The 12,255-nt window shown below is 41.8% G+C and overlaps 2 protein-coding genes across 4 annotated transcripts in view; both read left to right on the top strand.

Moving 5' to 3' along the window:
- Positions 1-7,961, top strand: part of hepacam2 (HEPACAM family member 2) — a 30,528-nt gene extending 22,567 nt beyond the window's left edge. Inside the window, exons 4-9 of the mRNA XM_071375174.1 lie at positions 303-602; positions 3,253-3,378; positions 5,843-5,864; positions 5,975-6,009; positions 6,414-6,487; positions 6,904-7,961. Of these exons, the coding sequence (XP_071231275.1) occupies positions 303-602; positions 3,253-3,378; positions 5,843-5,864; positions 5,975-6,009; positions 6,414-6,487; positions 6,904-7,038 (692 nt within the window). The 3' untranslated portion in view covers positions 7,039-7,961. The remainder of the gene's footprint in view (positions 1-302; positions 603-3,252; positions 3,379-5,842; positions 5,865-5,974; positions 6,010-6,413; positions 6,488-6,903) is intronic.
- A 1,883-nt stretch (positions 7,962-9,844) lies between these two features.
- Positions 9,845-12,255, top strand: part of vps50 (VPS50 EARP/GARPII complex subunit) — a 240,066-nt gene continuing 237,655 nt past the window's right edge. For all 3 annotated transcript variants that reach the window (XM_071375172.1, XM_071375173.1, XM_071375171.1), the window contains exons 1-2: positions 9,845-9,984; positions 11,590-11,658. In XM_071375172.1, coding sequence (XP_071231273.1) covers positions 9,952-9,984; positions 11,590-11,658 — 102 coding nt within the window. In that variant the 5' untranslated portion in view covers positions 9,845-9,951. The remainder of the gene's footprint in view (positions 9,985-11,589; positions 11,659-12,255) is intronic.

Below are 12,255 nucleotides of genomic sequence, written 5' to 3'. Positions count from 1 at the left end.
AACCCGGACGACACTGTCCCAATTGTGCGCCGCCTCATGGGTCTCCTGGTCGCGGCCAGATGCACACAGCCCGGGATCGAACTCGGGTCTGTAGTGACGCCTTAAGCACTGTAATGCAGTGCCTCAGACTGCTGCGTCATTTAGGAGGCCCTGACATTCTGAATTATTGCTAATAAAACAATTTATCCTAGCTGCCAAAGGATCCTAGCTTTCCACAGTCCCAATAGAGCTTGAAGTCGATCATAAAACTATGTTCCCAGGGGCCGGTTTGTGACAATATGAACCATTCTAATATCTCCCAGATGGCCCCTACAACCTGGCTGTGAAGTCTGACCATGGTCTGCGAACTGGAGAGGTCTTCACAGTGAACCCTGGTGAGCTGGTGTTCTTCGACTGTCAGGCCGACTCCAACCCTCCCAACAGCTGTATGTGGATCTCTAAGACCAACAACGCCACTGAGGTCATCACTGTGGGACTGCGCCTGGAGGTCACCTCCTACAAACTGGCCCAGGCCGAGGAGTTCCTGTGTAGGGCGTTTAACAATGTGACCCAGAAGCAGGACGAGACCCAGTTCACCCTGGTGGTGGCCAGCCTGGGGACAGGTGGGTAGAGCTGGCCTGGGGTGCTGGAGGGAGCGTAGGAGGGCTTGGGAACACACACACACACAGCCCTGGGGTGCTGGCATAGCGTAGGTGGAACTGGGAATCAGGTCTGAGTACACACTGTGCACATTATCATGCCATAAGGTACCAAGGTGAAGACCTACATTTGTAACCTACGTAGTTTATAAAGTATGACTTTTCTAAATATGAGCAGTAACCTTGCTTGCTGAGTCCAAATGAAAGGTACATTTAGAACAGAGCCCGTTAATCCACCCACACAAGGTGAATCATAAATATTGTATTTCTCCTTAGTTGCCAAGTCCTGGTCACTCTGGCCTGTGTAAAAGTCCACTGGCTCTATGGGAGAGTAAACAGAGAAAAATAACAGCTGGTCTCATTGTTGACCATGTTTTACTGCATGTGTGGAGTTTCTATGCGTAGGTGGTTTCAGGCTCCAAATTGAAAAAGATACACACAATCTTGGCTACTGTATAGCAAATAACGCTGCAAATATATACAGTGGGGAGAACAAGTATTTGATACACTGCCGATTTTGCAGGTTTTCCAACTTACAAAGCATGTAGAGGTCTGTAATTTTTATCATAGGTACACTTCAACTGTGAGAGACGGAATCTAAAACAAAAATCCAGAAAATCACATTGTATGATTTTTAAGTAATTAATTTGCATTTTATTGCATGACATAAGTATTTGATACATCAGAAAAGCAGAACTTAATATTTGGTACAGAAACCTTTGTTTGCAATTACAAAGATCATACGTTTCCTGTAGTTATTGACCAGGTTTGCACACACTGCAGCAGGGATTTTGGCCCACTCCTCCATACAGACCTTCTCCAGATCCTTCAGGTTTCGGGGCTGTCGCTGGGCAATACGGACTTTCAGCTCCCTCCAAAGATTTTCTATTGGGTTCAGGTCTGGAGACTGGCTAGGCCACTCCAGGACCTTGAGATGCTTCTTACGGAGCCACTCCTTAGTTGCCCTGGCTGTGTGTTTCGGGTCGTTGTCATGCTGGAAGATCCAGCCACGACCCATCTTCAATGCTCTTACTGAGGGAAGGAGGTTTTTGGCCAAGATCTCGCGATACATGGCCCCATCCATCCTCCCCTCAATATGATGCAGTCGTCCTGTCCCCTTTGCAGAAAAGCATCCCCAAAGAATGATGTTTCCACCTCCATGCTTCACGGTTGGGAGGGTGTTCTTGGGGTTGTACTCAACCTTCTTCTTCCTCCAAACACGGCGAGTGGAGTTTAGACCAAAAAGCTCTATTTTTGTCTCATCAGACCACATGACCTTCTCCCATTCCTCCTCTGGATCATCCAGATGGTCATTGGCAAACTTCAGACGGGCCTGGAAATGCGCTGGCTTGAGCAGGGGGACCTTGCATGCGCTGCAGGATTTCAATCCATGACGGTGTAGTGTGTTACTAATGGTTTTCTTTGAGACTGTGGTCCCAGCTCTCTTCAGGTCATTGACCAGGTCCTGCCGTGTAGTTATGGGCTGATCCCTCACCTTTCTCATGATCATTGATGCCCCACGAGGTGAGATCTTGCATGGAGCCCCAGACCGAGGGTGGTTGACCGTCATCTTCAACTTCTTCCATTTTCTAATAATTGCGCCAACAGTTGTTGCCTTCTCACCAAGCTGCTTGCCTATTGTCCTGTAGCCCATCCCAGCCTTGTGCAGGTCTACAATTTTATCCCTGATGTCCTTACACAGCTCTCTGGTCTTGGCCATTGTGGAGAGATTGGAGTCTGTTTGATTGAGTGTGTGTACAGGTGTCTTTTATACAGGTAACAAGTTCAAACAGGTGCAGTTAATACAGGTAATGAGTGGAGAACAGGAGGGCTTCTTAAAGAAAAACTAACAGGTCTGTGAGAGCCGGAATTCTTACTGGTTGGTAGGTGATCAAATACTTATGTCATGCAATAAAATGCAAATTAATTACTTAAAAATCATACAATGTGATTTTTTGGATTTTTGTTTTAGATTCCGTCTCTCACAGTTGAAGTGTACCTATGATAAAAATTACAGACCTCTACATGCTTTGTAAGTAGGAAAACCTTCAAAATCGGCAGTGTATCAAATACTTGTTCTCCCCACTGTATATCCTATTAAGAATGATCTAAAAAGTCGATGAACAAACTAAACACACTAACTGTCCACCAGGTCTGGGTTGACAGGTTTACTCTCACCTTGGACTCTTCTCAAATTCGTACAATTTTGTCACTAAACCATCAGGGCCGGTTTCCCAGTCACAGATTATGCCTATTCCGTAACTAACAACCATTCTCAATAGCAATTCTCCATTGAAAGAGCTTCTTAGTCCAGGACTGGGCTTAATCTGTGTCTGGGAAACCGGCCCTGTTTAAAGTTTAGACATTTTACTCTGACTGTAACAAAACAAACTTTGTTTATAGAGTGTTTTTCAATGACAGATTAACAAAGTTCCACTCAAAATTAATAAAAGGACTACAGAAGATACAGAGACAGAAAAATTGAGATGGAAAACAAAATAGCTATATAAAATCATACATTAGACGATAGTTTTAGAAAAGTGGATTTTGAGGAGCGGTTTTTAAAGAGGCACTGATTCTGCAAGAGTTTATGGTTGTTCTCTTTCATTTGTAGGAAAGGAGAGATATGTCCAGGAGAGCAGATCATTCTCTCCTCTGGCTGCCATCACTCTGTCCTGTCTGTTCATTAGCTGTATGTTACTGGTCTACTTCAGAAGGAGTTGTCATCATCCCAAGAGAGGTAAATGTTATGGTTACATTCATTATGACTTAGGGTGATAGCAGCAACTGTAAACACAGTAGAAACTAGACACTACTGTAGCTACTAGACACTACTGTAGAAACTAGACACAACTGTAGAAACTAGACACTACTGTAGAAACTAGACACTACTGTAGAAACTAGACACTACTGTAGGCACTAGACACTACTGTAGACACTAGACACTACAGTAGACACTAGACACTACAGTAGACACTAGACATTACAGTAGACACTACAGTAGACACTAGACAATATTGAAGATAATAGACACTGCAGTAGACATTTGACACTGCAGTAGACACTATGCACTACCTACTGTAGACACTATACACTACAGTAGACACTACAGTAGACACTAGGCACTACATTAGACACTACAGTAGACACTGCTGTATATACTAGACACTAGACACTACAGTAGACACTAGACCTTACTGTAGACACTACAGACACTACAGTAGACACTTGACATTACAGTAGACACTATGCACTACCTACTGTAGCCACTATACACTACAGTAGACACTACAGTATACACTAGGCACTACACTAAACACTACAGTAGACACTGCTGTAGATACTAGACACTAGACACTACAGTAGACACTAGACACTACTGTAGACACTATACACTACAATAGACACTACAGTAGACACTAGGCACTACAGTAGACACTACTGTAGATACTAGACACTAGACACTACAGTAGACACTAGAGACTACTGTAGACACTAGACACTACAATAGACACTACAGTAGACAAGAGACACTACAGTAGACACTAGGCACTACCGTAGACACTACAGTAGACACTAGGCACTACAGTAGACACTAGGCACTACAGTAGACACTAGACACTACTGTAGACACTAAACACTACAACAGACACTACAGTAGACACTAGGCGCTACAGTAGACACTACTCTAGATACTATACACTAGACACTACAGTAGACACTAGACACTATAGTAGACACTAGACACTACAGTAGACACCACAGTAAACACTAGACACTACAGTAGACACTACTCTAGATACTATACACTAGACACTACAGTAGACACTAGACACTATAGTAGACACTAGATACTATAGTAGACACTAGACACTACAGTACACACTACAGTAGACACTAGACACTACAGTAGACACTAGGCACTACAGTAGACACTACTCTAGATACTATACACTAGACACTATAGTAGACACTAGACACTATAGTAGACACTAGACACTACAGTAGACACTACAGTAGACACTAGGCACTACAGTAGACACTACTCTAGATACTATACACTAGACACTATAGTAGACACTAGACACTATAGTAGACACTAGACACTACAGTAGACACTACAGTAGACACTAGGCACTACAGTAGACACTAGGCACTACAGTAGACACTACTCTAGATACTATACACTAGACACTACAGTAGACACTAGACACTATATTCGACACTAGACACTACAGTAGAGACTACAGTAGACACTAGACACTACTATAGACATAGACACTACAGTAGAGACTACAGTAGACACTAGACACTACTATAGACACTAGACACGACAGTAGCCACTACAGTAGACACTAGACACTACAGTAGACACTACAGACACTACTGTAGACACTAGACACTACTATAGACACTACAGACACTACTGTAGACACTAGACACTACAGTAGACACTACAGACACTACTGTAGACACTAGATCCTACAATAGACACTAGACCTCACTGTAGACACTAGACACTACAGTAGACACTAGACATTACAGTAGACACTACAGTAGACACTAGACAATATTGAAGACAATATACACTGCAGTAGACACTTGACACTGGATTAGACACTATGCACTACCTACTGTAGACACTATACACTTCAGTAGACACTGCTGTAGATACTAGACACTAGACACTACAGTAGACACTAGACACTACAGTAGACACTAAACACTACTGTAGACACTCGACACTACAATAGACACAACAGTAGACACTAGACACTACAGTAGACACTGAACACTACTGTAGACACTAGACACTACAGTAGACACTAGACACTACATTAGACACTACAGTAGACACTAGACACTACAGTAGACACTACAGTAGACACTAGACACTACATTAGACACTACAGTAGACACTAGACACTACATTAGACACTACAGTAGACACTAGACACTACAGTAGACACTAGACACTACAGTAGACACTAGATTGTGTTAACTGTACAGTACATGCCAATCATCTGCTAATGTTACAGTATGTCAAACTCAAACAGCATCTGTGGCAAAATGACATGTTTTTCCGAGGAAAGGCATTCAACTTAAAACATCCTGAAATCTTGCCTGTAGGGTAAAATACAAATAGTTGTTGTTATTAAAGAGTAAAAGATGTAATATTAAAACCTCTACTGTTCCTTTTACAGTTCTCATGAACATCTATAACAGGTAAGACCATTACTGATCAGTGCTTACACATGAATAAAGATAACCTCTGTCTAGTTAGCCTACCTACAGTAAATGGGTTTAATTAAAATGACTTTGCCTCTCCCATGCAGACCTTTGACAGAACAGAGACGCCCACACCGTTCGGGTAAGTTTCCTCTCTGCACCTGCAATGTTTACCTTATACCCTTACGTTCCTGCCTGTTGTTAGGCAGTGTCGTGTACATAGCCCTAGACAAACAATACTCCTCATAAACCCTTCACTAACATAGAACATTTACAGTAATCATACTTGTTTGTCTTATGCAGGCGTATTAGCCCATAAACTTGGTTGCTGATCTCTTCACGTTTTAGTTGGATCTGTCTGTGCTTTAGTGAACTGAGTTCAATACATTTAACTATGGTGGGGCGGTATTCAGTTTTCCCCAAACCAAAAGTGACACGTCCTAAATAAAATAACCTACTAGGAAGGAACAAGAAACAGGAAGTAAATAGAGAGGACACTATATTGACACCAAAAAGTCTATCAGGTGAACTACATTGTACTTGCAGGTCATGAGGATGCAACGGAAGACTTTGGCATCTATGAGTTTGTCTCTATACCTGGGAAAATGGAATCTACACAGGTATGTTGTATGTCTTGCAACAATGCAGCTTTGTACAATAGGCCTAGTTTTCTGTAGGCACACCTCTTTGATATTGTAGTGAGCCTCATTAATGAGCCCACACTAGGCTACCTAGCGTGTGACAGGGAGCCTAGCGATTAAGAGCGTTGGGCTAGTAACCAAACATTTGCTGGTTCGAAACCAAGAGCCGACTAGGCAAGGCACTTAACCCTAACTGCTCCTGTAAATCTCTATGGATAAGAGTGTCTGCTAAATCATTCAAATGTAAATGTGCAACCTCCCCATAAAGTGAACTGTATTGGAGGAATGCTTAACGTGTTTTCCTTTCACACATGTGACCCGGGTTCTATTCCCACTCCCTCCATTTGCTATAACATATAGTGTCCCTGAATGTGTTGTTTGTTTTCATTTCCCAGGCATCCAGCAGATCTCTGGCACACCTAGAGTCTGTCCAGGATTTGCATACCACCATCTATGATGTCATCAGGCACATCCCTGAAACTCCCACGCTGGCTACCCAGAGTCTGCTGGGAAAGCAGTGTGAAGGTTAACCAGAGACCAGAGTATCCCAAATTGCATCCCAAATTGAACTATTTTTCCCTATATAAGAATATATATATCCCGAGTGTCGCAGCGGTCTAAGGCACTGCATCTCAGTGCTAGAGGCGTCACTACAGACCCTGGTTAGATCCCGGGCTGTATCACAACCGGCTGTGATCGGGAGTCCCATTGGGCGGCGCACAATTGGCCCAGCATCGTCCAGGTTAGGGGAGGGTTTGGCCTGGGTAGGCCGTCATTGTAAAATCATTATTTGTTCTTATCCTACTTGCCTAGTTAAATAAAGATTAAATAAAAATACAAAAATTTGTGCACTACTAGAGGCGGCAAGTAGTGTTAAGAGCATTGGGCCAATAACTGAAAGGTTGCTGGGTTGAATCCCCAAGCTAAATAATCTGCAATGTGCCATTGAGCAAGGCACTTAAGCCTCTGGCACAGTTTCAACATCCTACTTAATATTTTCTAATAATTATTTAAATTGAAAGAACAAGAGCTCATAAATATTTTTTCTCTCTTCAAATTCTATATTTATTCAATGTGCTATTTCAAGCTGCCTCTGGAAGTGGGCAAGAATATTTGGATGAAGGAATTATCACATTGCATGTGAGATACTGTCTGATGAAGGTGTTGTATAACATTATTTTTCAGCATGTAAGTACAACATCTGCTCTACACTGTACTTACTTTATTGTTTTGTTTTGAAAGAAATTACATTTTATTTTAGTGAATATGTTATGAGTCCTATCTTCCTGTCTTTTTCTGAATGTAGCAATTTTGTTGATCTTGACATTGCCAAGTACACTCCACCGGAGTGTGAAATGCCAGATGTGTTGTTGCCTGTCTGCAGAGTATTGTACAGTTTCCACTTACAGATATGCACTTTTTGTATTTGAATAAAGATTTATAACAATTTGAATAGCTTGATTCAATAATTAACTATATGATAAATGTTTTCTGCCTCCCATAACGTCTAAAATGAATAACTTTAGTGATGTCAGATGTGTTGTGAACGGTTGTCCGTTATTCTGGTGGTGAATGCAGTGCTATTTAGTTGTGTCACTGGTCTGATCAGGTCTAGTCTGTTCTAGTTTGTTCTGGTCTAGTCTGTTCTGGTTTGGTGAGAGAGAGGGAACGACAGAAGGAGAGTTCAGCGTGTGGTACTGTGCCTTCCACCTGCTCCTGCTGACTCCTAGTCACGAATAGTCTATGTATGTGTGTGTGGGAGGGAGGGTTGAGTGGAGAGTGAGTGAGTGAATCTTAATTTAGATGCATGACTCAAGCAAAAGCAGACCAACTGCAAGAATACCATCAGCTGTGTCAAATGTGTTAGTTTATCCCCAAAATGTGCTGGAGAGTTGGTCCTAGATAAAACTGATACTACTTTCCTTGTAGAAACACTGGGAGGATTTACATTTTGAGCCTGACCGTGGGCAAAATATTGACTAAATGCATTCAGCATTTAGAGTGTATTTTATGATGACGGCTCCTGGTAGGGAGACCATCTGTCTCTCTCTATGTTTTACGGGAGGATCCACTCTATTCAGCTGCATAACAAACAACACTGGTGCCTGGAGGCAGCACCTCTCCTCACCTTCATTTGACAGGGAAATAGCCAGTGGTGTGATTAAGCAGGAGCAGGAACTAGACTAGGTTACTCCCTGTGTTGTTTTAAACCAGGCTGTACTCCACCAGGTAGTAGGCCCAGTGTTTGGTGCTTGAGATGACATCATCCTTAGTTTATGAAACAAAACTGTTTTGGATGTAGTTCATTAAATAGCTATGTATGATGTGTTATAATACCCCCCTCAAGTAACCCCATGATTTTTTAAACATTAGGGGTCCTTGCTATGCACATAGCAATTAAATTACTATTCTATTTAATGAATTGTAGGAAGATAGGCTACATGATCAACAATTTGCTGCATTATGTGATAGGCCACACACACACACACACCTATTTTCTGCCTTTTGACAAGTGCCTCTTTCCAAAGGACAGGACCACATCACTTACAGTAGTAGAGTATCCCACTACTGCCATCTATTGTTCTCAGATGAAGTTGCAGGAGACAAATAAAACCACAGGAAAGGGGAAAGGGGGCTACCTAGTCAGTTGTCTAACTGAATGTATTCAACTGAAATGTGTCTTCCGCATTTAACCCAATCCATCTGAATCAGAGAGGTGCGGGGGGCTGCCATTATCAACATCCACATCCGGGGAACAGGAATGGAGACATGATAGTATAAGTGGCTTTCATAAATTTAAATGGCCTGATTCCAATAAAAGGTTTATTACATGTATATTTTTTATGAATCCGTGGGTAGCATTAACTTTTACTCTGCTGGGACTACATTCAATAAACAACGCAATATAAATGTTTTGGGGACAAACATTTCATTAGTAAAGGACAAGTGAATTATTTTGTTTAAATGACAAAACTACATGTTTGACAGTTTTTGACAACATGTGGTAAAAACAGGAACATGTATTTTAAATTGCCATCACGTCACGCTTTGTAGTTTTCACTAGTTACCACAGCAACAAAGTTAAAATGGGGTATATTGTAAAAATGTATTAAAACAAAAATGTGCTTTTTGGTCTTAATTTAATGTTAGGGTTAGGCATAAGGTTAGCGGTGTGGTTAATGTTAGGGTTAAGGTTAGGTTTAAAATCCCATTTTAAGAAGAATCATTTTAGAAATAGGCAGGATTTATGACTTTGTGGCTGTGGGAACTAGTGATGATCGCTTTGTAGTACCCATTGAACTACACTTCCCAAATATAACAAATAGTCACATGATAGAAAAATAACATGGCCTCTCTCTCAGAGAGCCGGAGCTGAATCGTTGACAGTAACTTTATAATCTAAAATTAACCAATAATCTTTTGGACAAAACAATTATTTCACGATGCAAAAGATAAAGTCACTTATGGCCCGGCAGGTAAGTCCCCCGAAGATTCACCTGTCGATCTCATCGCACTGGCTGTAGGCAGCATGCTAGCCAGGTAACGTTAGTTAGCTACTAGTAGCTTACAGTTGACATCTGATCCGATAACAATGTGCTTTATAACGATGATCTTGGTCAATTTAAATAACAGAACAAGATCTCAGTTTAGATGGATATTGCTTTCTCATCGAAAGAGGAAACACGATAGCTGGCTCGCTACCAATCTGCATTCGTGCTCAGACGTTTCATTAGCCAGCAGCAATGAGAGGGCAAAACAACGGATAGGGAAGTGGGTAGATATGGAAGTTCTCACCTTGTAATGTTAGCGTACTAGTACCCAGCATAACGTTACGAGGCCTATCAGTTACAGGCATTCTTGAGATCTGTATCTTGTTACTCAATAGCTAGCTACAATGCATTCGGAAAGTATTCAGACACCTTGACTTTTTTCCACATTTTGTTACGTTACAGCCTTATTCTAAAATGCAATGTACACGCAATAACCCATAATAATAAAACGAAAACAGGTTTTTAGAAATTTATTCAGACCCTTTGCTATGAGACTTGAAATTGAGTTCAGGTGCATCCTGTTTCCATTGATCAACCTTGAGATGTTTCTACAAATAAAGGACTCTCAGACCATGAGAAACAAGATTCTCTGGTCTGATGAAACCAAGATTGAACTCTTTGGACTGAATGCCAAGCGTCACATCTGGAGGAAACCTGTCACCATCCCTACGGTGAAGCATGGTGGTGGCAGCATCATGCTGTGGGGATGTTTTCTAGCAGCAGGGACTGGGAGACTAGTCAGGATCGAGGGAAAGATGAATGGAGCAAAGTAAAGAGAGATCCTTGATGCAAACCTGCTCAGGACCTCAGACTGGGGCAAAGGTTCACCTTCCAACAGGACAACGACCCTAAGCACACACCCATGACAGCGCAGGACTGGCTTCGGGACATGTATCTGAATGTCCTTGAGTAGCCCGGACTTGAACCCGATCAAACATCTCTGGAGAGACCTGAAAATAGCTGTGCGGCGATGCTCCCCATCCAACCTGACAGAACTTGAGAGGATCTGCAGAGAAGAATGAGAGAAACTTCCCAAATACAGGTGTGCTAAGCTTGTAGCGTCATACCTAAGAAGACTCGATGCTGTAATCACTGTCAAAGATGCTTCAACCAAGTCTGAGTAAAGGGTCTGATACTTATGTAAATGTGATATTTCAGTAAATTGTTTTGCAAATGTATTAAAAATAAAAACTGTTTTTGCTTTGTCATTATGGGGTATTGTGTGTAGATTCATGAGGAAAAAACAATTTAATCAATTTTAGGATAAGATTCGAACGGAACAAAATGTGGAGAAAGTCAAGGGGTCTGAATACTTTCCGAATGCACTGTATGTGCAGAGTCATATGCTGTAGCAATGTGTCAGTCTGGCATACACCTCATAAAAACCTACACCACACAGAGACTGTTTGTAGCAGCTCACCACTGACTTCAGCCAAGGGTCATTTTGTCCATTGATTACTGCACATAGTATACAGTTAGCTAAACCTGCCTGTTGTAAAATACCAACTTCATCCTTATTGTTGATGACAGGGCCTGAAAAGCCCACAGGAGAGCATTGCAGACCTCAGCCCAGTGGAGGACTTCAGGATCCCAAGCAAGGTAAGCTTTCTTCAGAGATATAGTCTAATTCAATTTCTATGAAGTTTGATTTAGTGGTGGTCTCTGATGCTATTTAATTTCACTGCATTCAGACAGTTGTTCGCATTATTGTTAACCAATGAGCACTAAACCAGAGTTCTCCCACCCTGTTCTTGGAGCGCTACCGTCATGTAGGTTTTCACTCCAACCTTAATCTAACACGCCTGATTTTCAATCAATAGTTGGTTGATGAGCTGAATCAGGTTAGTTGCAACTGGGGTCGGAACAAAAACCTACAGAAGGGTAGCCCTTCAGGAACAGGGTTGGAGAGCCCTGCGCTAAACTGTACAATTGTGTAAAATATACAGTGTTCCTTCCGGTTACCCACAAGTGAAACAGTTTCAGATTATTCAGATACTGCCTAAACCAACTAGCTCACCCCCAGTATGTTAACGAGGCCTATTTCCAATAGACTGTTTTAATTTCCTGTACATTTCTACATGAAATCATAATTAGTTCGCCTAACTGTAATTATTAGCATTTTCATTTGTCTGTGTTGCCTAGCCCTGTATCATGTTGATAGCCCAGGACTGAATGACATACAATATGAGTGTTGCT

This window comes from Salvelinus alpinus, chromosome 29, assembly GCF_045679555.1.
Source record: "Salvelinus alpinus chromosome 29, SLU_Salpinus.1, whole genome shotgun sequence".
Classification (NCBI taxonomy): Eukaryota; Metazoa; Chordata; class Actinopteri; order Salmoniformes; family Salmonidae; genus Salvelinus; species Salvelinus alpinus.
Note: the sequence above shows the minus strand (reverse complement) of the source record. Positions and strands in the feature narration are given on the sequence as shown.